Raw genomic sequence first — 26,142 nt, 5'->3', positions numbered from 1 at the left:
TGCTTCAAAGGCTTTTGAAAAGAAGTTTGTAATGACAAGGCACAGGGAAGAGTATTGTGCACATTTGTTTGGAACAGGATCACTATTAGCATTACAGTTGTAGAACCCTGACTGCATTACTATTGACCGAAAGTTATCTGTTGGGATAACAGAACCATATTGGCAACTGACTTCTCTCATTTTATTGCTGTTGTAAGAAGGCGGTGAGACATCCAGCACAACCCCCCTGCTGGTGGAGAGTAGGGTTAGCAGGAAGTATAGGAGGCAGGTTCCCTTTCAGCCAGGGCTACCGTGATCTCCTGCTGTTTACTTCCATGGCAACCAGATGGGTGAGATAGGTGATGGGGATTAAGGAGTGGCCTTGACATGATGAGCACCAGGTGATGTATGGATGTGTTGATTCCCCGTATTGTACACATGAAACTAATCCTACATTGTGTGTTAACTAGAATTTAAATAAAAAGAAAAAAAATCCAATTTCTACAAACCTTTCGAGATCCAGCAGGACCAACATCCACAGTTTCTGAGAGCATAACATAGTTTTGTATGAAGCTGACCAGGTTTACTGGACAAAGCCTGATCTAAAAGTTTATGTTTGGAATTCAAAGCTGAGTCTGACACAACATTTTCTCTCCATGTGTAGACACCAGAAGCATTTCATGGCCTCTCTTTCATCTGATTGGGTTTCTGTAGGACATACAGGCTTCCTTGCTGCCCCAGCTGTTTCAAATAGAACAGAATGTTCAAAAGTCAACATAGCATTCCTAATCTGAATTCACAGAGGAGCGTGGTTTTGTCCAAGAAATCCCCATTTGCTGCCCGCCCTTTTTGCTCTTCACTTATGCTAAATACATAGTTTTAATTAGCAGTGGGTTTTATAGTAAAATCACAGAAGGCATGTTTTGTTCCCTTCCTTCCTCCTCCTGAAAGAAAAATCATGATTTTCAGTTTCTAGTTGAAGACTTTAGTACATAACATCTTTTAAAAGAAGCAGATGTTTTACAGGATAAGATGAGGTAGGTGAGGAAGTGTTGACAATGGCTTTCAGCACAGTTTATGAAGGCAGAGTTTGCCAAAGCCCTTTGTTGTATTTGTTCAATGTAAGCATGCATATGATATAAGTATATGCTTTTCTCCTGGACGCTGTTTCTCCCTCCTTGAATCTCTTATGATTTGTTTATACTTTGCTCATAGCAATTAATGGCTGTTAGCTCTTTGTCTCTCAGGTCAGCTATTTCTGTACATATCTTAAATCTTCTACAACAGTAGCCGCTAAAACGTGCTATGCACAATCCTGGTACAATTCAAGATTATAGGTGATTTTTATTTAATAACCATTAAAATACATCACTAGTGTATTATTATTCAAGTAATTTTACAGATGTTGCTTAGAAACAATAGTATTAGCTGTGGGAGAATTTGAGGAGCTTTAACCCTGTAATAAACCAGGTATCTCATTTATAATCACTTCTCTCCATGGTTTGGTAATAAATAATATATAAACTCTATGCAAATATAGCTCCAGGCCTCCCCCATGCTCAACCAATCTCCCATCCTTTAAGCCTCTCCTATATAGAGACTTAGGGTGCAAGACTAATCTTTAACATGAAAGAAAATAGTAAGTATAACTGTAGGAGATTACTGAAATTTGGGAAATGCTTTTGAGGACACTATTTGCTTCATCTTTTACTCCAATATACAATGTGTATACTATTATACATGTTAAATTGGTGGTTAATTTTTTTCCCTAGCTTCAGCCTTTCTGGAATTCTAACAAAAATTTAAATGCTGTTTTCCCGATAATGCTTAGATGACTCATCTGAAACTTTGTAGGCAATCAAATCATGCTGAAATTTGAAGAGATTTCTATTCTTTTGAAGTGATCAATAGTAACTTGCCAGCCATAATATTTAACTAGTTGATTTCATCTAGCTCTTAAAAGCTAAACAAAAGTTTGCCAAATGAGTTGGGGTTTTTCTTTGTTATAAAATTTGAAAATAGCAATGGGTCAAAGGTGCTTTAGGAATCAACAAGATACTTAGATGAGCACATTAATTTTTTTAACCTACTTGAGCCCCACTCTACCAAACCTAGTTCTCTGTAATAAGCACCATACTTTTACTCTGCCCGATAATTTACTCAACAAGAGCATTAGGAAAGATTGTGGAGAAACTCACCTATAAAGATAACACTTTTAATCATCTTTAATTCAGAATTCTAGATACTAAAAACATAAGGAATACTAATTAAATGTCTTAATAGTTTTAATTAAAAATGTCACAACATACTTATCCAAATAATCAGTTTCCTTTACAACAGTCACTTTAAGAGAATAATCACTGATTCCAGTGAGGCACCATTATTAAAACAGCTTTGATTCCTCCCTTTGGTTCATAAGTTGGTGGCACATATTCTTGAGTATCCTCATTTATGGCAAATTTTTATTTATGGCAAATTTTTAGTTTCTGAAAATGGATTGAAATCATGTGGATCCAAATATGAAGTACATAAAAAAATAAGTACAATCTTTTTCATTAGTGACTCACTAGGAATATTAAATTGTATACAATAAAATATCAATTGAATAAAGATAAACAAATGGCCTGATCTGGCACAGTATTTACATGAGTCTCTTCATCCGTGGATGACTGTGGCTTTAGGTTTATAGTACTGTTATATAAATTTGAATTTCCTGTGGCAAAGATAGTTTGCATATAGTACTGGTTGTTCAGTGGTTCTGTTCAGATGGATTACAATCATAAAATGTTAGTGCCCAGAGGACTTAGACATGATCTGCTCCATTTGCTCTCATTTTTTAACATGAAGAAACTGAGAGTATGAGAATGGCAATCTCTTCTTTCCCAGCTTCAGCCATGGCAAACTTTAATGTCTGTACTTTGGCCAAGGAATGAGCCTACCTGACCATTTTTGAATTCCTTAATGCAAACAGTACTGTGCTAAATTTTGGAACATTGGGATGGGTAGATGGAAGGATAGAGACAATGAAAGCCTTACTCTCATTGAGGTTAAAATTAAAAGCTAGAGTTGTAGCCATGCAGGTTGAGATATGGAAGGCAGGCTTTAAGTAAACTATCTGCCCAGCCAAACTCCCATATAGGAATAAAATTTACTGAAGAGGTTAAGCTTTTTGGACCACTTACAGAGAATTGGGAATTAGCAGTGGCAAAGAGATGCAGGTACGGTGCATTGTTAGGCAAGAGACAAATTCAGGAAAATATTGCTGCCACAGATTCAGAAACACGTAAGTGTTTTTTTTTTTTTTTTTTCCCCTTCTCTCCAGGGGAAGGGTTGGATAAATTAAAATTAAAAAAAAATTAAATGTATCATCTGTCTTCTAAACTTTGAACTTATAATATTCCTGGGAGAAAAATACTTGGTGGGCGTCATTAAATATTAATCATTAGAGATCAGTTTAGCAAAGAGATTTAGTCAGGTTGGAACCGCTTTTAAGAAACCAATTACAATGTGGGTTATGAAAGAGAAGTGGAAGAAACCCAGGGAAAATATTAGAAAATGCAAGTCCCTTCACCCAGTGGAATTTTTGCAGGGAATTCTGGCTAACTAGCTTGTTGAGACTTAAGACAGCAATAAAAATAGGTCCTTGTACTAAGGATATAAGAATTGGTAAAAAGCAAGAGCTAGAATTCCTAAAATTGCAAAGAATCTTCCTTTTTAACCAGTATTTCCATTTAAATATTTAAGTATTTGATTGAAAGGTAAGAATTAAAAAAGAAATCTTAGGTTACCTTGTAAAATTTAGTTGTATAGAAATTCCACAAATTAAATATCAGTATAAAATTGGAGAATATGGAAGGTTTTTTTTTTCTTCATATTCTAGCATGTTGATTGTTCAAAGGGATTGTGAAATATTTTTCTTTGGGGGTGTTCTTTTAGGGTTCATTTCATTAGTTATATTTCAAGCTAATGAGGGATTCTGACAGTCTTTTGAAGACCTATAAAATGTTGCAACTTAAAGATGTATTAGAGTTAAGCTTCCTCATTTTCTGTATATGAAAAGGAATGTGAGTGGTTGAAATAGTCAACAATTTTAAATGGAAAGGGGTATTAGTCATAAATTGTACATACCTATTAACAGGGTGTCAAAATATATGAAGTAAAAATTGATAGAATTACATGGAAAAAATAGATCCACAATTATAGTAGTTGAAGACTTCAACATCCCTCTCAGTAATTGATAAACCAGTAGGCAGAAAATCAGTAAATATATTGAAAACTTGAGCAACACTATCAGGCAACTAGATTTAACTAACATTTATAGGATACTCCACCTAACAACAGCTAATTACATGTAATTTTCAAGTGCACATCTAGCATTCTCCAAAATCAACTATTCTGAGCAATAAAACAATTCTCAATAAACTTAAAATGATTGGAATTATGTGAAGTATGGTCATCTAACCACAATGGTATGAAGCTAGAAATCAATAACAGGAAGATATCTGGAAAATTCCTAGAGGGAAAATAAACAACATATTTCTAAATAACCATTGGGGGATCAAAAGGAAAATGAGGAAATATTTTAACTATATAAAAATAAAAGTACAATTTATCAAGATTTGTGGGACTCAGTTAAAATAGTGCTTGGAGAGAGGATTATGACATTAAATGTGTATGTTACAAAAAAGAAAAGTCTCAAATCAATAGTCCATGTTTCCTCTTTATGAAACTAGAAAACAAATAACAAACCTAAATTAAAAGGAAGGGAATAATAAAGAGCAGAAATCAATGAAATAGCAGAAAAACGAGGGAGGGGCATGAAAATTAAACAGGATTTTTTGAAAAGATCAAAATTTTTTTAAAACCTCTACCCAGTTCAATTAGGAAAAAGAAAAGGCACAAATGCCAATAGTAAGACTGAATGAAGGATATTACTAGAACTCCCATAGACACTAAGAGGGCATTTAGGAAATATTAGGAATATTAGCCTCCTGACAATAAATTTGACGACTTAGATTAAATGGATATTAAAAGGGGCGCCTGGATGGCTCAGTCGGTTAAGCGTCCGACTTGGGCTCAGGTCGTGATCTCGCAGTCCGTGAGTTCGAGCCCCGCGTCGGGCTCTGTGCTGACAGCTCAGAGCCTGGAGCCTGTTTCAGATTCTGTGTCTCCCTCTCTCTGACCCTCCCCCATTCATGCTCTGTCTCCCTCTGTCTCAAAAATAAATAAAGGTTAAAAAAAAATTTTTTTTAATAAATAAATAAATAAATAAATGGATATTAAAAAACACCCTTAAGGGGCGCCTGGGTGGCACAGTCGGTTAAGCGTCCGACTTCAGCCAGGTCACGATCTCGCGGTCCGTGAGTTCGAGCCCCGCGTCAGGCTCTGGGCTGATGGCTCAGAGCCTGGAGCCTGTTTCCAATTCTGTGTCTCCCTCTCTCTCTGCCCCTCCCCCGTTCATGCTCTGTCTCTCTCTGTCCCAAAAATAAATAAACATTGAAAAAAAAAATTAAAAAAAAAACACCCTTAAAACGTGTCACCTCATAATTCTACTTCTAGAAATCTATGTTAATAAATTTAAAATGTGGACCAAGCTTTATTCACCAAGATGTTTATCAAATTATAATAGGAAAAAAAAAAAAAACAACGGAAATCAGACTTACATTTCCAACAATGGGACATTACTCAAATAGACTATGTTATAACCATAATGATGATAATGACAATGGTAGAGGAAATTCCTGTATCTAATGTTACATGAAAAACTAGGAAACAAAATTGTCAACAAATATAGAATCCCAATATAAAAAGGTATTTATAAAGAAGAACCAGAAAACATACCTTTACATTAGGCTAAAAGGCTATTTTTAAATTTATTGCATTATTTTCTTCTCAATTTCTTCTGTATTTTCCAAATTTGCTAAGAATGAAATATGTCAAGGACATATTTTAATTGTCATATGTCAATAAGCTGGTTTATAATTGAAATGTAAATTATTCTTTTTCTGTAAATAGAAAAAATATAACTCACACTTTGATGCTAGTTGCTTTTGTTTTAGAATTTTTTTTTTAATTTTTTTTTTAATTTTTTTTTTCAACGTTAATTTATTTTTGGGACAGAGAGAGACAGAGCATGAACGGGGGAGGGGCAGAGAGAGAGGGAGACACAGAATCAGAAACAGGCTCTAGGCTCCAAGCCATCAGCCCAGAGCCTGACGCGGGGCTCGAACTCACGGACCGCGAGATCGTGACCTGGCTGAAGTCGGACGCTTAACCGACTGCGCCACCCAGGCGCCCCTTGTTTTAGAAACTTAAAACAGTGCCTTTTGGGAAGTATGAAAAGGATTTGAATATCTTTGGGTGCTTTATCCTTCCTCTGGTAGGCTCATCTTGAGGCTGTCTTTGTACTATGTTTCATTCAGCAAGGCGCCCAAACCTGCAACTCCGCTCCTCTTCTCTCACTTTTTCAGCCCAGGTATCAATGGGCAAAAAAGTACACTTGCTTCCCTTATTTTTTCTTTTTCTTATTGGCCCATAATGATCAAAGCCTCTGTTAGTGGGAAGCCATTTATTATGCTTTTCTCCTTCATGCTTTTCATATAGAAGCCATAATTAAATGGAGATTTCTAGCACTGGTTGAGAACGTAACTCTCCTTGTCATTTGTGCATCTTCCAGCTCCACCCAGGCCTTAAGTATTTCATGTCTGAACTGTGATAAGCTAGCTCTGTTGTCCCATGTCAGCTCATATAAGTAGCTATTGAAATACACTGGGGACACAATGTATATCCTTTTCTTTCCAGAGATCCTATAGTGAATGATTTTTAGTTTTTTACGAAATCCCCATAATTAGTAAAAACCATAAGTCACTTGGTTAAAAAGCCTCAGGGCCTTGATCTGAAATAGACCTAAACTTCCTTTTGGTACATGAGGCTAATTATCTTGAATCATCTAAGGATTATGTCCATGCTTTTAGCTCAGAATAAATGGGCCTTTTACGATTCTATATAAAATCGTTTGTTTGGGCTTTTCTTTTGGATTTGCATACATACGTATGTGACAAATAAAATGTTAACTTGGTACCTGATACAGAAAATTATAACTAATTCATCAAATAGTCCTGTGGCATGAGGCCCTATTCTGTGGGTCCATGTTTTGAGGGATCTATGTGGACCACCTAGACTCTGGCAGCATTCATGATCCCTTCTTCACCCTTGAACCCACAGTTATCCTCAATTACAGTGTTTTCACTGGTCTTCCCACTTCAATACTTACGCCATTCCAGTCTGTTCTCCACATGGTGACCAGAGTATCTTTGAGAAATATACGTCTAAAACCTTTGATTTTAAACCTTTGATTGCCGTGTAATGGTACTTAAGAAGAAGAAATCCCAGATCCAGATCCCACCTCTGGATATCACTGTATTCACTTCCCCCCCTTCCAGTTCATTGTGTGGAAGTCATGGGCCTTCATACAATTCTTCAAACACACTAAACTTTCTCACTTCTGCACCTGTCTGGTACATCAGCCCCAAACCACCATCTCCTGCGCCCCCTTACCTCCCACTTCCTCATCCTCCACTCATAAATTTCTGCCTGGTCAACTCATACTCAACATTCAAATATTGCTTTAAATATCACCTCCCAAGGGGGCCTCCTCTGGACCTCTAATCTAAATTTAATTATTTCCTGTTCTTCTTACATTACTCATCATAATTCTTCATTATGTTATATTCTGTGTAGTTTATTTGGCACCTTTCTCTTCTGCAAGCCTGAAGGTTTCATAACTGCATACCTCAGTATTTTGTTGCTCTTTGACCAGTGCATACTAAGTACCCAATAAATTATTGTTGCATGAATGAATGAGTGGGGGGTGGGGAGGAAAAAAGCAAAGTGTCGTGTAAGTGGTTAGAACACATTCAAGAGAAAACAATTGCAATTTCACTATTATAAAAAAATACATTAAAGTATCTGTTTTTAATCTAATTAATAAATTACTTGAAGTTAAAATTCATTCCCATTTTCAGCTAAGATTTGGGTACAAGGACACATTCATACAGTCCATGAGGAGAGGGCCTTATTCTCTATTCACGTAGTTTATGTATTAAATATTTGTTGAATGAGTGAGGGAATTAGTGTAATCATTATGGAATGCAGTGTAGCTAAGTGTATTTAAAAACATCAAATTGTTTTTATTGACCCAGTATTTCCACCTAAGAATTTGTCATAAGGAATAGTCCTAAACATAGAAAAGGTTATATATTTAAAGATATTCTCACAGTGTTATTTATAGGAGTAAAACATTGGAAACCACCTAAATGCCGAATAAAGTAATAGCTGAGGAAAGCATAGTTTATCCACTCGATAGTAAATGAGTAACACAAGCTAAAGGTTAGGATAATATACAGACTTCAAAAGTGCTTAGAGTATTAATGTAAATAAATGAAGAACACAGTTTTAGAACATGTATAATTCCTATCCACAGGAAAAAAAGACTGGAAAGAAATATGTCATGCTGGTACAGCCATGGGTGATTTCCTTCTGTCTCTTTTTTAATGCTTTCATATTTTCTTTAACATGCACATATTTTTTTTACAATTAAATTGTTGTATAACATAGCTTGTATGTTGACGTTCAGTTTCATTTTCGGTATATTTAAATGAATCCCAATCCTTACATTTTGTAATCATTGAACTGACTTTGTTTTAGGATGACGGAATCTTTGCTGAGAGTTCCCATGCTCGTAGGTTAGACCACTCCCCGTCTTGGCCTGATCGCGGTCACTTCCTGTCTAGTCCACGATTTTCACACTTGAATTGTAAGTAATGAAGTCCTGTACCAGTTTTTAAATTAGATTTAAGGAAAGGCAACTCATGGAGAGATTAAAGCGTAAGGCAAGCACACGATAGTAATATTCATGTTAGGAGTTTGAAGAAATGTTATTATGGATCACACATGTAACATTTATATTACCCAATTTACTAAAAAGTGTATGGAATCCCTTCTTTTTAGTCCTTACACTTTTCAGAAAAACTTACAATGAATCGCCAAAGGTAATTTTACTTAAACACATATTTGTACGTGGAGGTTTCTGGTAACTGTGGAAGAGTGGGTAAAGGAAGTTAGATAATATTATTATAAAATTCAAGTCATCAAAAAGTAGAAAATCTTTTCATAGAACTAATCAGAAATATATAATCTTGTGCAAAGAATAAGGATACTAATTTGGTTACTGGCTGGATTTCATTCTGTGAATATCCTGTAAATGTGTATAAAATGTTATCAATGTCAGTAAGGTGTGAATCTGTTGACCCAGGATACTATCCACACCATTTCCGCCTCTTCTTCCTTACTATACTTATTCTTCGAGTCCCAGCTTGTATGTCATGTCCTTAAAGAAGCCTTTGGAACCTACAGGTTTAAGTATGGTGTCTGTTAAAAGTGCCCATAATGTATTAAAGTTTTCCTTTAAAACCCTTCTGATTTATTTTTTTATCTGAGTGACTTTGTGTTCAGTGATTAATCTTTTCATCAAAGTGTGAATTCCATGATAGGAGCGATGTCTGTTTTGTTCACCACTGTTTCCTCAGTGCCCTACATAGTACTTGGAACATAGTAAATGCTCAGTTAATTAGATGAATGAGTATATGACTCTTTTTTTTAAGTCCACTTTTATCTAAGCTATTGGATCTCAAATGTTATTTCATGGATTCTTATTTAGATAATCATTTAGCTCCTCAATTTACCACAGGCATAGAGTTTGTATATTAAATCTGACAACTCTGTCATTTAAAAAATGCAGGTGCTATAAAATACAATACCAAAATAAGCCACAAAGAAGTAGGTCAGATCCAAAAGTGATCACTCTCATTTTTGCTGATTTATATTCATGCATTCATTGAATAAATATTTATCAGTTTCTGATAAATGGTTTGGTTTTCATTATATCATTATTATTTTATTCCAGAGGCTGAGCATCTTCTCTTTCCTGTCCTAACCATTTTACCAAGTGATTTTATATAGCTGCATAAAATCCCTGCTGTTCTAATCTGGCAGCTGCCCTCCAATATGGATTGTATCTCGGAGCGCCTGGGTGGCTCAGTCGGTTAAGCATCCAACTTCAGCTCAGGTCATGATCTCACAGTTCATGGTTTTGAGACCAGCATCGGGCTCTGTGCTGACAGCTCAGAGACTGGAGCCTGCTTCAGATTTTGTGTCTCCCTCTCTCCCTGCCCCTCCCCCACTTACTCATTCTCTGTCTCTCTCTCTCAAAAAAAATAATAAACACTAAAAAGTTTTTAATAAAAAAATATGGATTGTATCCCAAGTTGATTATAGTACCTCAGAATCTGATATACACATAGGCCAAATTTTTTATGTTTCATATAAAGAAATGGAAAATTTTCCTCAGGTCTGTTTAATGTACATAAACATGGAGGAGAGGAGAGTAGGGACAAAGCACCAGCAAACATCATAGTATCCCATCCATTAAGACATTCAGGAGCTTGGAGATAAATCAGCACCATGATATGAGCACAGAGGTCAGTATTCTGCTATTTAATTTCGCCATGATGACTTTCCTAAGACTCCATGGAAAGGCACCTAGAAAGTAGTGGTTCGGAGACATTGTGGGAAAACATCAAGATTTTTAGATTTTATTAAATATTATTAGAGGCAGTGAAAGAAACTACATCCAGCTTTTTACTCAGTAGCATTTCAAGACCAGTGGTAGTCATTTCTCTGTGAGATATTCCTCACAGGAAGCCATAGGTTTTATATAAATATACTGGCTCAAAAGGAAGTAAAGTTAAATAAGAATGGGAAAAAATATCATTGAATACATAACTTGGATATGAAAATACATATTATAGTCTCTATTGTAAAATCTGACTGAAAAATTTAGCTTAAAAAGTAAACCTCTTCATTAACTTATTGTTAACTTATTTAGTTAATTTATTAATTTATTTTTTTAAACATTTATTTATTTTTGAGACAGAGAGAGACAGAGCATGAACAGGGGAGGGGCAGAGAGAGAGGGAGACACAGAATCTGAAACAGGCTCCAGGCTCTGAGCGGTCAGCACAGAGCCCGACGCGGGGCTCGAACTCACAGACCATGAGATCATGACCTGAGCCGAAGTCGGACGCTTAACCGACCAAGCCACCCAGGCGCCCCAATTTATTAATTTATACTTTTATGCTTTACTCTTCCTCTTTTTGACAAGCCTGTTTTATGATTTTCCTCTCTTCCTACCTGCATGCTTTCAAGAATACTTTTAAAAATTTAATCATAGGTGCCTTATTGTTAATAATTTTCAGTGGTTGAATTGAACTTATTTCTAGAAATCATAGTTCTTCTTATTTATTTTTCTGATGAACTTTGAAATTTCTGTGTTTTTCACAATGTGGTATTTTAGATCACCCTGAATGCTTCTCCATTTTTATAGCACAGTTTCAGCTTAGTTATAGAAATTATCCTATCATTTTTCTTTAACCTCCTTTTAAACCTCCAAAATTGAAGAGGAGAGATCTTAAGACCAACAAAGAGAAAAATGAGCCTATAATAAATTGATCACACAGAGAACAGAATGTGTCTTTTAAAATAGCATTAATGTCCTCAGAGATAGAAAATATTACATCCATTAAAAAGAAGAACAAGATGCTATGAAAAAGGAACACAATATAAGAGGTCTCAGAAATTTTAAATATGGGGACACCTGGGTGGCTCAGTTGAGAATCTAACTCTTGATTTCAGCTAGGTCATAATGCCAGAGTTGTGGGATCGGGCCCCACGTTGGGCTTTGCACTGAACATGGAGCCTGCTTGAGATTCTCTCTGTCTCCCTCTGCCCCTCTCCCCCCACTCAAAAAGAAATTTAAAATATGAAAAACCAGAAAGGTGGAAAACAAAGTTGAAACCACAAAGAAAATAGAAGAAAAAGAATGGGACCGTAGGAAAGAAAAGATATTTAGAAAATCCATTCCAGAAGAATAGTACCTGGTTAATGAGGGTCTTGAGAGGAGAAAACAACAGCCTGGAGTAGGAAGGTTAGAAAGGCCCACCCAACTGTCATCCTGAGATTTTTCTTCACCCTCTTCTTGTGCTGATGCCCAAGTTTCTCAGAACACATGCCTTCCTCTGTTTGTCTCAGTTCTTTCTTTTGTGGTTAGCACATCAAAGAAAGAAAAGGGAGGTAACTGCTTTCATTCTTTGCACTTCGGAAAATAGATTTCTTCTATTCACCCTTGACGAGACTTTGGCTAGCTATAAAATTCTGGGTTGAAAATGACTTTCCTTCTGAAGTCATTGTAGTATTCTCTTCCAAAATCTAAATTGCTGTTGAAAAATATTGTCTTTTTCTTTTGACCCCACTCCTCAGAAGCGATCTTCTCCACCATCACTACCACCCAACCCCCAGCCCTGGGACCTTTTAGGATCTCTTGTTTAACCGCAGTGAGTTTTGTGATGATTTGCCTCCCTGCAGGTCTTACTTTATTTGCCTTTCTAGCTATTTGATGGGTGGGCCCTTTTAATCTGGACACTCATGTTCAGTTCTCTCAGATTGATAGAAAAAAGGAAAGATTCCATCAGGAAAATCTTTAGGAAATAAACAAACTGTTAGGTTATTTGATTCAGTTGAGCACTTAGAAGAAAAACTACTGAAAGACATATGGCAGATCTCATTGAGCAATTAGAAATAATTAATGATAGTCTCAGAGAAAGAGCAAATAAAAAAAAACAAAAATAAAATAAAAACATAGGTCAAATAATAACTCCAGGGGGGAAAAATGGGCAAGAAAAGAAACATTGTCATAGTATACTTATTAGGTTTGTGTGAGCCATGTTTACGTAGTCATGATATTATAAATACTACTGACACAACTAGAAGTTCAAATGTAACTATATAAGGAGGATGGGGTGAAGGGAAGTGGATGGGTGTGAATAAGTCTAAAAATGATAAATCAGAAAATAGCAATATAAGCTGCTTTTTCTTACAAAAACTGAAGTAAATACAGAAAATAAAGCTAAAAGAGCTGATTGTGGTTGACTCTGGGGTGCAGGATTGTGGGATTGGGAGGGAGGAGGTAAGAGGCTGCTGTCTTCCTGTGTGGCCCTTTGGTGCTGTTTGATAGGTGTATGTACACTTTGGCTAAAAAGGCATCTTGTAAAAATAAAATGCTACTGAGAACACCCCAGCTTTTATGTCTGACTAGCAAGTATTCGATTTTCTTGTTAACTTCTAAATGGAACATGAAAGCTGGGGGTTGGAGTTTAGAGCAGTTTAGACCTGTATAGAGATGTAAGGAGTAAATAACTGTAGGTGCTGAGGCAGACATGAGTTTATGAGCCCACAGAACAGGCTCCTTCTTACTCAAGTTGGGATTTGTACTGGATGAGGCCCTTTTGTCTATGCCGTAGATGCTAAAGCATTCGTTCTGCTGACTTAGGTGCCCTGTCAAACTGTGACCAAACTAAAGCATAGAATCACTGACCATGGAAAAAAACAAAGGAAATGGGAAAATACTGCATAATTTGTGGTCTCTGAAATGATCCAGCATTAATGAAAGTTTGTTTTAAGTAGTAATTTATGTCAGCTTTGTGTAGTTCAGGTCAATTCAAGAAAAGGTAGATTCCTTCTGCCAGGAAGAAGGGAAGAAATGTATAAATTGTAAGTTTATATTACCATTGGAAATAGGAACACAGAAATCCATTATTTAGAGCCATGATTACTACCAAATTTATCCTGGCTGGCTACAAGTGATGGCCGTGGTTCAGGACACTCTTTTAGAAGGCTTGGATTCCATTACCTTCAGCCTCTAGGACAGTGGGGGCTTAGAAAGAGAGACTTAATAATGCCAGCTTTTGAAACTGTCATTTTTACTTTTTATAAGTAGTGACTGACCACTAGTCTCCATGTATAGCTCCTTTTAGGCTAAAGGAACACAGCTCTCAAGACAGGGCCCTTACTCTTGGGGCCAGGACTAGACTGGATTTGAGGGAGGACTATAGTAATCTGATGATTTCTCGAAATCTCGAGTCCTTTGAGATTAAAATGCCTAATGTGTGTGGAGTTGGTACTAAATTTTAAAAATAAATGCAGATTTCAAATTTTCTGGAATTCTAAAACTGTTACAAATAATTTATTAAAATAAACAAACCCCAAAAGAAAGGACTATGATTTTTCATGGGGGATGGGGGGAATGTTACAGGATTTTGTTGTGAATCTTACATATTAATTTAACTTGATATTCTTAAAAAAGCAAATCAATGAAAGTTGCTAAAAGGAACTATCTCTCGCTTTCTTACTTCAGTTTACATTGCTATGAAAAGAAAAGTTATTACTCTCAGTTTGCGTTTTGAGATGCCTTTAGTGGGAGTTTAAGTCCCTCCAATGAAAAACAATTTATCTACAGCAAGAAAAGCACACTCTTTTCACTTCTGTGTTGTACTTCAGGATCCACTGGCTAACTGTGAACTGCCTCGTATGTAGTCTGTCCTCAGCCTTGCAGAATAAAATACCAAAGATCTGTGGTATTAACAATGTGGGGTTACTGGTTGCCTGGGTGGCTCAGTCTGTTAAGCTACCGACTTTAGCTCAGGTTGATCTCACAGTTTGTGAGATGGAGTCCCACATCACGTCGAGCTCTGTGCTGAGAGTGTGGAGCCTGCCTGGCATTCTCCCTCTCCCACTGTCTCTACCCCTCCCCTGCTTGAATGCTCTCTCTCTCTCTCTCAAAATAAATAAGTAAACATTTTTTTTAATGTGGGGGTACTGATAAAGGTAAAAAAAAGTTTCTTGTCCATTAAAAGATTTATTTCATGGAAGCACAACTTTTTTGTCTCTCCATTTTATAGGTTCATTTTATGTGATGGTGATTTTTGTAGGCGAGACAATCTTTTCACTAACTAGTCAGGTGTCAGATATTTTTAAATAACTGAGTTCTGATTATAATGATGTACGGGGTACTCTGTAGATGCTGTCTAGAAAGCAGCCAGAAAATTGCCAGTTGACTGTCTCTTAAAGATCCCATAAGTATATTCACTTCTTCAAACAATATTTACTAAGAGGTTATGTAAGAGGCTCTCTGTTTGGCTTGGGGGGTATACAGTAGTGAGCAAGACAGAAATGGTCACCTCTCTCATAGAAGAAACAGGTGGTGGCAAGTAAACAATTTAAAATGGTGATTGGTGCTGTGAAGGTAAAATGAGAGGAAAGCGCCTGGAAAACAGGACTGCTTTAGATCAGTGATTAGGAGAGTCCTTTCCGAGGAGGTTACAGCTGAGCTGGAGCCTGAGTGGCAAGAACCAGCTGAGCTGAAATTGGGTGGGAAGAGTTTTCCTGAGAGAGGGAGCAACAAATATGAAGGCCACAGAGAAGAAAAGGGGTATGGTCTTCTAGAGAGTTGGAGCATTGAGTGAGGGGGTCTAGGGGAGAGAGAAAGGAAAGGTAAAGTTCCACAGGAGCCTTTTTGCCACAGTCCCATGTTTGGATTTCATTCTAAGTTTCCTGGGAGGCTGCTGGAGGATGGAGGTGATGGGTTATGTGGGAGAGTGACATAATCTGATTTACCTTTTGGAAAGATAATTCTGGTTGTGGTGGTATGGGGAAGGGGATACAGTGAAAATGGGAAGAGAGAAAATGGTGGCTTGGGCTGAGGCGATAGTAATGGAGATGGTGTGAAACCTGAGAACTAGGGTGAATTTGGGAGGGAGAATCTTCAGTATTTACTCTTAAGTTGGATGGGGAGAGCAGACAGGACAAAGGAAGGAGGGAACTAAGGTTTGAGAAACCAGGGTTGGAGAGGAGGAGTTTATCACTTCCTAAGAAGGAGAAAAGAAGGAATGGGCAAGTATCAGAGATTAGAAATGAGGCAGGCAGATTTCCCGTAGGAGTTGGACATGCCTATCTGGAGCTCAGAAGGGAGGTAAGTAGGTAGTAGAAAAACAGTAAACCTAGATTCCAGGTCTAGTCTCAGTTTGTGTAACAAAGAAGATTCTGTAAAAAGAAGGCCCTTAACATTTCTCCCTCCAAAATTCTGTGTGTGCTTTGTATTGTTATATATTGACCAAACATACATCTTCCACTCTCAGATACTCTTCAGATCCCTCCCAAATTAAATCATATGAATAAATGTTTTCCAAAATACAGTGAACTTATTACGTTTATTCCTACACTGAAGGTCTGTTAGTCCTTGTAAAGTTTACAAAAAACTAGATCAGATACAATGATTACTTACAATTTTGTCAGCCCAAGGATTTTATTCATTTAGGTTTATTTTTGTCTTTTCTCTTGCCTTTCCAGCATTTACCAAAAGAACAGTTACTCCAGATTCACCTTCAATCAAGGAAGATGCCAGCAATTTACCAATGGATGGGACAAGTCCACAGTCTAAAAAGGAGGAATATGAAAGCAAAAAAAGCAAAATGTAATTTGTTGCTCTACATGAGTGTTTCACAAATAATAGCATATCTGTCCTTGTTGCAGTCTGGCCTGGATTATCAAGCAGACGTATCTACAGCTTCTGCTCTTTAGCATTGCCAAACACTGACTAAAATAACACTATACTTGGTCTTTGGAAATTATAGAAGTTAAACTAATCCAAGTAATATCAGCTCATGAATGGCATACAACTAACTTATTGGCAACTTATACCAGCCGAGAAAGAGAGATATTTTTCACTTTGCATTTTCCTTTTTCAGGCATGGTCAGCCAGTTTTTGAACCAAAATTTGGATATATAATTGGGATGTTTTAATAATTACTGGCCAAACAGGAGGGAAATGAGTTCCCCTCGAGGCAGAAGTTGTCAGCACTTCGACTCAGGGAGTGTTTATATATAATCGATTTTTAAAAATGCTTGCTCCCTAATAAATTATCATGTGTTATAACATGTCATGGAGATATGCATATATAATTCCAGACGGTCTGCTTTATAAACGCTCAGGATTGTTACATTCATCATCCCAGCAGTCTGTTAGTACATGCAGTATCTTAAAATTTTATTCCCAATCATCCATTTTTAATAGCAATAAAGAATTTACAAGTGATACCTGAATTGTAGAACACTGTAAAGAATTCATAGCACAACTTATTTATTTATTTTTGTGGCCAAATATCTCACTGCAATCACTTTGTCATATTCTGGACCATCATTGGTTTTACTCTCACCAGACTCAAAGTTCCCAGACTCCTGTGTCATGAGATTTACTCCGCAAGAGTTCTCTCATAATTCGGTACTATCTACTTCAGCATCTCAGCCTTCTTTGACATCAAAGTGTTTTTAAGAACTTATGCTCTTTACATGCTAATCTACCAGTGGAGAAAGATTTCTAATGATGCTAATGAAAGGTAAAACAACCAGGAGCTAAATCCCACTGGGTCATGATGGAAAATTCTTCATAGAGACAAGGGCAATAAAGCAATGCCTTCGTAATTACATTTGTGCTCTTTAAAGCGTACTTGCTTATTCTCATATTTGTGAAGATGCTTCTATTTCCACCACCATGTCGTACTAACTTACTATATTTGAATGTCCAGAGCAAATGACACTCTTTGTTTATGAACTTGATTGGAAAGGCTACTACAGAGAACAGAGATCTTTGTCTCAAAAGATTACTTAATACAATCTCCATAAGCTCTGAGAGTACAACCATGAGTTTTACCATTTATTCATGACAAAAATCTTTTATTGAGTTCCTACTATGGGGCAGTCATTGCGCTAAGAGGGAAAAAAGAGACACAAACAGCTATGCATGACCCAAAGTTTATTTGGCATTAGGAATTGCATGAAAAAGGAGTGATGTGTTCAGGCTAGCTTGAGAAACTCTGCATTAGACAACATTAAACAGGTTTGGTTTTGTTTTGTCTAACCTCAGGACTTCAAGCTGTTAATGTGCTAATGAGCACTGTGGGGTTTAGTGGGAGTAGCCCTTTTTGAAGGAGCAGCTCACAATCCTGGTGTTTCTCAGAACCTATATTACACTATAGTAATACTGGGGGTATTGAGAAATTATGTCAATATTTTCATTGATGTGTTGACCAATACTGTAATATTTTATCTCCTTGGGTCTAAGTGACTAACTGGGAAGAAAATAAGGCACAATATTAACACATTTTATTTAAATCCTATGGATAAAAGTGAGTTAAATAGCTTTTCCCTTAATGTGTTAGTAGGAATGCCATGCACTCCATTCTTTTATAGTAGGAACTGATTTAAACCACTCTTAGTACCTCTGTGGCCATTAAAAAAATTACACCAGGCCATTTAGACCTGAAAGTTGAAGGTAACACAGGTTATTTACCTGGAAAATCCTTGAAAACATATTAGCTGATGATTTTATAACAGAATGGAGAGGGACCTTATGAAAGACCTTTTTTAATCTGAAAAAAATAAAGCCATTATATCATATTATTGAAGGCCTTGTGCTACTGTTGGATGAATGAAGGTGTCTGACTTTAAATATGGAACACACAAGAACTTCAAAGGCAAAGTCAACTTTTTGTGAGCAAAAATTTTGTCAAAATTCCTTGGCCCTCTGTTTATATGGAATTGAATCCAAGGACCTGTCTTCTCAGAGGATTTTTTCCTATCTCTTGCAGTCAGTCACTGTAAGCTCAAGTTGGAAATCAAAAGGAATGCTAAGGAAACACTAATAGCTTGATTTGTACATTTCAAAGCCAGCAACTGTTTTTCCTTCACTCACCCCTTTGGCAGAATAACCTGTGATATCAGCCCCATTTGAGTTGTGGTTGGTCAGCCATATTGCTTATAGTACTGGGACATTGGAAGGGATCAACCTTATTCTTGCAGTGAGCCTGGTCCAAGACTTAATTTGAAGATTGACCTTTTTGGTTTAATAATTTTGATTCTTCTGGCCATCTTTCTCCCTAAACACACTAAACTTCCATTGAAGTTACTGAAGGCCACAGAAGGGAGAAACACAGCTGGGAGAAATCTGGCTGGATGTTTTTCCCATTGGCTAAGGTTATTATTATTTCCTTGACTAGTGTCTGATTTAAAGGTTGGAAACCGGTTGGTTACATAACATCTTATGCATCCAGTTTCCCAGAATCACCGGCTTTTCTTCTTATTGTTACAGTTTACATATCTTTACTAGTAAAAGATATAAATTCTATAGCTTAACAAAAAAGTACACATAAGGCATTTGAATTTGAAGGTTACATAGATTAGAAGTGCCTACCTACTTAGCTCAGAAAACAAGCCTATTTTTTTTTTTCATTTTCATCTTTTCAGCTAAGGTTTTTGTGGCTCTGGTCAGTGGTATATGTAAGGTGTATTTACACTCATAGTAATTGTTACATTTTCTTTAATGTGTATTAAAATAGCAAATATTGTTTTAAATGGAGCCAAATTCTTACACATAATTAGATGGGTATATTTACTTAGCCAGACCCTTTTTAGGAAAGGGTTAGGAATCTCAAATTGTTTTACTCAGGTTTTGTGCTATAAACCCAACTATACATCATTTAAGAGCCAAGAATAGGAATGATCATTGAGTAAATTATTCCTTTTCCAAGATTCTTACACCCCCTCCTCAAACAAACTATCCCGGTATTTCCTCTTAATTTATTTTTTTAAAAAAGAAAGAAATTTGTGATGTTCATGGCCTTCAAATGAGGAAGCTGTCCTCACGAAGGCATCTGGTTTTCTTGGATCAAAACTACCATGAACCTTAAGCTGGAAAGAAAATTTGGGAAAGTTTGTATATAAAGGCATTTCATGCACCAAAGTATGATATAAAAATAGTTACATCTTTCAACTTTTAAGTTCTCAAATGTTTAGCAATAAAAACATCAGCTTATCCCTATTTGAGGAAAGAAATTTAAACCATGAAAGATTCCATTTAGTTTCATTTCCGTACAAAACACGACACATCTAATTTAAGGCTAGGAGAAATGCTTACATCTAGAAACAGAACTTTTAGATTCCAAGCCCCCAAACAAATTTCAGAGAAGTCTCCCTTGCTTTTGATTAGTAACAAAGTAAACCAATTTTTTTGCTCTGGTGAAACCAGACCAACCTTCCAGTTCTAACCTCATCTGCCCCCAGTTTAGCTTCTCCTGCTTTATCCACACCTATGGCCCACATCCTACCTAAATCCAAACCCAACTCAGGTCATTCCTCGTGTTCCACCAGGTCAGCCTCAACTGTTGATCTTTGAAGTCTAATAACTACAACCTACAATGAAGGGGCAGACTGTCAGGGGTTTGGAGCACCTGCATGTCTTCCAGGGCCACCAACTGCAAAAGGATTTAAATGGCAAGTGGCTGACTACTCAGAGTTGAAAGCCTAGGAAAACTTCTGTGGCTGGGTATCTTCTGTAACACAGCTTGACTCTGACCATGGTACAAAGCCATGTGACAATTGTGGATGAGAACTTGTTGCCTTGTTCTCTGCAGGAGGATACTGGATTTCTGAACATAACAGCATGTTAGTTGCCTTTCAGGAGGATAGTCAAAACAATATGTAATCTGATGACCTCCACCTGTCAAAATGTAGAGTCTTATGCCATTGAGCATATAGATGAGAACATGAAAAGAATTCTATAGTAAAATAAGAGCTATACATTAATCACCTGCAATTCTAATGATAACTTGCTATGTTTTAAGGCATTGAAGTCACTCAATTGCCATTCCAGAATGAATGCTCTTCCTCAAACTGGCAGATGCTGGACGTTCATGCCCAGACTATCTTCTGTCATCTTTCCATAGATCCCCATGATTTGACAACCTCATTTCTCATTCTTTAGTAGAGCATTTTGACTGGCATTATTTAAATTTTAAAAAGTTAACAATTTATCCTTAAATATTGGAGCTTTGTGTCAGCAGTATAAAAGATCAGAATACTGGTTTGAAGCAATATTTTTTAAACAAAATTAGTGGATATTAAACTACCAACAGTTCAGATGTTATAATTTAAAAGTAAGAGGGGTGCCTGGGTGGCGCAGTCGGTTAAGCGTCCGACTTCAGCCAGGTCACGATCTCGCGGTCCGGGAGTTCGAGCCCCGCATCGGGATCTGGGCTGATGGCTCGGAGCCTGGAGCCTGTTTCAGATTCTGTGTCTCCCTCTCTCTCTGCCCCTCCCCCGTTCATGCTCTGTCTCTCTCTGTCCCAAAAATAAATAAACGTTGAAAAAAAAAATAAAAGTAAGAGAATATCTTATTCTGAGGGAAAGGAGGATAATATTATATGCTCATTAGTCACTAATTGACAGTGATTTAATATTTTCTTAAAATGGTTTTTTTTTGTTGTTTGTTTTTTTTTTTTTTTGTTTTTTTTTAATTAACAAGTCCTGGGGCATCTGGGTGGCTCAGTCGGTTAAGTATCTGACCCTTGATCTCAGCTCAGGTCTTGATCTCAGGGTGGTGAGTTCAAGTCCCATGTTGGGCTTTGTGCTGGGTGTGAAGCCTACTTAAAAAATAAGAAAAAGGACAAGTCTAAATTTTATAGTATCATGTTTTCCATCAAATTACGGTTTCCTTTTGTTTGTTTTTATTTTCTTACACATTTTCCATTTTAGAGTCAATTGTATTTTTGAATCATTTGAAGCCACCAAGAGCTCAAATGGCCTTTAAAACACTTGGCCAACAAGATGAAAATCTTTACTTTGAGACAGTGCATCTCCCTTTGTTCTTGAAATACTCTATTTCAATTGGAAATATTTCCTCCAATTGTATGTCTGTCTGGCTGGCTGTCTGTCTGTCTCTCTCTCTCTCTCTCTCTCTGATTTCTTTCTCTGGAATCCACAGTCAGTTCCTCAAGAATCTTTGGAAGCACCTTTATGTCCTTTACTTGGGCCGCCTGTGGACTGGAGTAATGCTGGTCCTGTGCCTGTATTTCAAGACATCAGAATAATGGCAACCATAAAGAGTTAGTGAGATTAGTAATTAACTGATCATTTTTTTCCTAATGAAGTAGGCTGGTCTGTTAACCAGGGGTAAAAATGCTTCTTTTGGTAAAACAAGATGGTTCCTCTTCATCCTTTTGTGATTGTGCACAGCTTTTTTTCAGAGCAGTATTTATATGTACTTCATATATCAGAAGAACCTATTTATGTCACCTAATTTTTACCTGAAAGCCGAAAGAGCAATCCCCAAAATGTGTCACATTGCACATAGAATTTAAAATCTAAGTTTCTAATATATCCCCTTTATAAGGGTTTGGTGTTTTGTTTTGGTTTGGTTTTTTTGGTTTTTGGTTGTGGTGTTTTTGTTTTTGTTTTTGTTTTTGTTTTTTTGGGTGTTTTTTTTTTTTTTTGCCAGCACTTGAAGCCAGCTATTATCAGATCATACTGCATAACTCATATTCAGTGTTATCCCTAGGGTAGTGGTAATGCTAGTTTAGATTTTGTTTGTCCATTATTGCTGAGCACTTAGCTGGATAAGGGAATGAAGGATGGCAGGAGTTCTGTAAAATGATATGAACACAGAGGAAGCTGGGTTGCCTTCAACAACACACATTTTAAACTGTTTACTTGAGAGAAAGAACTGCAGTAGCACTGCATCCTTTATCTGATGCAGGGTCCTGGAAAGCAGCATTGTGCAAAGTGGAGAAGTGCTGTGAACTTGTGCCCTATTAAGTCCCCTTTCTGAGGCACGTTGCACTAATCTTTAATGTTCTTTGTGGACTGCTTTCTGGCAGTTTGGATCTGGATGGAAAGTGTCCTCCTTTCAGATATTTTTCAGTCAGAGTGCCCTGTGCTTGTCTGTCATTTGGGATTTTCATTTTATTTATGCTGTCGTTAAGCCCACCGTGAGTGAAGATACAGGCTTGATTTATGGCTTAGCATTCTAAAAACTTCCCATCATACTGAACCTCAGCTGTCAGTTACCAGAAATCAGGCAGCCATGGCAGTTAAAGCCATCTAATATGGTGGCTTTGGGGAGGTTGGGCAGTTTAAAAGATGTTTGGAGAGACCTAGGGAGTTTGGCTTTTTTTTTCTTCTGAGCAGAATAAAATAGATGCATCAGTTCTAACGAGGCACTTCCTGCCCAGAGTCACTGGCAGAGCAGTCTCCTCCCAACAGCTGCAAGCTTGAGAGACCTCATGCTGCTGGCCAAGGTTCATTCTGTGCTTTGACTAAGACCACAGCCAATAAAGCCAATGTGTACCGTGGAAAGACTTTCCCATTTTTTCCATTGGAGAAGGCTTTTGTGAGGTTAGTTTGACTGTTGCAAATTAACAGTGGTGGTCATTGCTCATTTTTTTAATTTTAACTGCATGTAAACCTACTGATTAGATTCCATTGAGAACAAATCATAGTTTTCTGTAAGATACGTACCCTTTTGTCCAGTATTCCTTCAACCCCTGGTTCTCAAAATGTGGTTCCCAAGCCAGCAGTGGCAATAGCACCTGAGAGCTGGTTAACTACAAATTCTCAGGTCAGGAATAGGTGTATTCCTCTCACTGGTTTCAAGAGTAGAACTAGTATTAGATTATGAAAAGGGTGTGAACTTCTTTAGGGCTGAGTTCTGATCCTGTTTTCTTTCCATCCTCCCAGGTTACTTGGAAGCAACCTGATTTGGGACATTGGTTCTGTGTTACCATTTCACATGCAGTTTTGTTTTGTCTATACCAGCAGCTCACAGCTATCCACACTGTGTTTCAGAGTAACATTTCCAGACTCTGACATTGTCATCTTTAAAAAGATTTTGGTGTAATGACCACTGTTAAGTCTCATCCAGCTTTCCCTCACTGTCTACGACTGAGATGTGGGATTTAATGTATCATTCCATCTCTCACAGTCCTTGGAAGACTAACTATGGCCATATGTAATTTGTCTTGGCCTTTTATCTTACATGTTGTACCTCTCCCCCTATTATATATGACTGATAATTTGAAATATTTGTTTGAAATTGAGTTGCTTCCCCTTCTCATTTGCTTAGGAATAGACTAAATTGAAATCTACACAGAATTCTCCCAATTGTAAAGTATATCAACTAAATCTTCTCAAGAACTTCTCAATTTCTGAGCAATTGATTTAAATATTACAGTATGTCTTACATTAAGGAAAGTTTTTCTGAAAGAGTGATTATTTATTGAGCAACTACAGTGGATAGGCCCCATATCAGAGTCTTTGCAAAGCCCCCACTCCAGCTAATTGCAGCAACTGAAATGTACAATTCTTACAATAAATAGCAATATCAAGTAAATTAAGCAAACAGCATAACCCTTTAAACTGTGTTTAAAATAACAATTAGGGGCACCTGGGTGGCTCAGTCAGTTGAGTGTCCAGCTCTTGATTTCTGCTCAGGTCATGATCTCACAGTCATGGGATCAAGCCCCATGTCAGGCTCTACTCTGGGAGTGGATACTGCTTGAGATTCTCTCTCTCCTTCTCCCTCTGCCCCTCCCCTGCTTGTGCACATACACTCTTTCTTTTTAAAAAACAATAAAAATGATAATAAAATATCTTCAATTCTTTTATGGTTTAGACTTTTTACCAACTAATCATATAGATAATTAAAAAAAAGAAGCTTACATAAATATACAAATGCAGTTTATTATACCTTTTGTGATCTGTTTAGAAAAACTTTCCACTGTTGAACAGGGACTGTGCCTACAACATATTTAACATTCATAAGTTATTCTGCATTGGTGGCCTTCCACCCAAGAAATTATTTCCATCAATTCAAATGTGTATCTATTTTTTTAAATTCATTCATGCAATGTGAACCTATTATATCTTGTTTCATTGGTCAGAAAAGTCTTCTGTATGTATTGCCAATCTTAACCTTGTAATTTTTAAGAATTTAAATATAATTCCTTTATTTGGTTCACTGATAAATTTGATTAGCTGGGTGTATATGTTTAAATATACAAATATTTCATAATTCCTAGTTACCAATTATAATAGTTACATAATACACCATTTGAAATTGATACAACTAAATTTACATACTCACCCAGACTTGCATATGCTAAACTTTCATTTCCCATCAACAATTTGCTATTTGTTTCCCTTCTCAGAAAAGGGAATGAAATTGAACTTTTTTAAGAAAGCAGGTGAAAAATTGTATGTATTTAGATCACATCAAATAATATAGGAAGACAGCCAAGACCCTTACATTATCCTTGATCTCTTTTGAGTGTAAACACTAAAGGTGAAGTATCAGTTTGGACACAGCCATACAACATCAAAATGATCCTTGTTTTCATATTTTGCTTTTGGGCCACGTTTACTTTCCACAAACAAGGATCTTGTGAATATGTGAAAATTTACCATTTGTTGGGCACTACATAAAGCTTAGATTCAAATTCTCAGAACCGTTACCGAAGATGGGCTGAGCTTCTCATAGACAGATCTCATGTGAGAACAATCCAGTTCTGGAGCCACTGAGATCCAGATGTCCAACTGAACAGCTGCCATCCTCTGTCTGCAGTAACCTTGGGATCACTGACCATGTGTTATGCATTTCTTATCCTGACGCCCATGATTGAGGTCAGATGTTCTCTACCCTTAATTTTACCCTTTGGGACTCTATATTTCTCAGTGGGATGTACAGTCACAGACACTGGTACCACAGAGCAACTAGAGAAAAACTTTCCCATGCAGTGTTCATATAAGTAGATGTTCTGGCTGAATTTCCATTACCTTTAAATATTTAGTGTCTATTTCTCTTCTCAGAGAGTGATTACAAGTGAACCGGAAACAACATAGGCATATAAAGGAGAGTAACTTAATTATCTTCCAGGGTCTGTAACCCCAGGGTTATATGTTGAGAGGGTGGATGTGAAAGGAATCTTGTTTGGTCCTTCTACATGTGCAATCAACACATTTGAAACTTACCAGCTTTCCTAATGTGGTAACTGAAGCTTATCAGAGTAGCAACTACCTGAGTGAAATCTATGCTTATTTTGATACTGATCTCAACACAACTTTATACAAATGTTTGATCGATTTTACAAAAGCAACATTGTCTTTTACCAAACAGAGTAATTACTTACCTTTTGCTGGTAGCATCATGACAGCTAATTCCCACATTACCCATAACTTGCGTGAAGAGCCATTAGGTAATGTTTGGAATCCAGGTAGGATCTGGGAAGGTCAGACCAAAGTAAATTATCACCACTTTAATATTTGCAGTGCATTTTTCAAATTACCAGCCAAAGGTCTAATATCCAAACAATGTGTGTAATTTGGAAC

At 36.9% G+C, this 26,142-nt stretch overlaps 1 protein-coding gene and 1 long non-coding RNA gene across 5 annotated transcripts in view; one reads left to right on the top strand and one right to left on the bottom strand.

Annotated features, from left to right (window-relative positions):
• Positions 1-17,414, top strand: part of CEP128 (centrosomal protein 128) — a 394,462-nt gene extending 377,048 nt beyond the window's left edge. For all 4 annotated transcript variants that reach the window (XM_043556773.1, XM_043556771.1, XM_043556772.1 and 1 more), the window contains 2 exons: positions 8,686-8,794; positions 16,279-17,414. In XM_043556773.1, the coding sequence (XP_043412708.1) occupies positions 8,686-8,794; positions 16,279-16,406 (237 nt within the window). In that variant the 3' untranslated portion in view covers positions 16,407-17,414. The remainder of the gene's footprint in view (positions 1-8,685; positions 8,795-16,278) is intronic.
• On the bottom strand, positions 16,206-26,031 carry LOC122469404. The gene is made up of 2 exons (XR_006293458.1): positions 25,944-26,031; positions 16,206-16,365 (listed from the first exon to the last, which is right to left on the bottom strand). It is a non-coding gene; the product is annotated as an uncharacterized LOC122469404 (long non-coding RNA).
• Positions 26,032-26,142: the final 111 nt, after the last annotated feature.

Source organism: Prionailurus bengalensis, chromosome B3 (genome assembly GCF_016509475.1).
Source record: "Prionailurus bengalensis isolate Pbe53 chromosome B3, Fcat_Pben_1.1_paternal_pri, whole genome shotgun sequence".
In the NCBI taxonomy this organism is placed as follows: Eukaryota; Metazoa; Chordata; class Mammalia; order Carnivora; family Felidae; genus Prionailurus; species Prionailurus bengalensis.
This window is presented reverse-complemented; position numbering and strand designations above follow the sequence as displayed.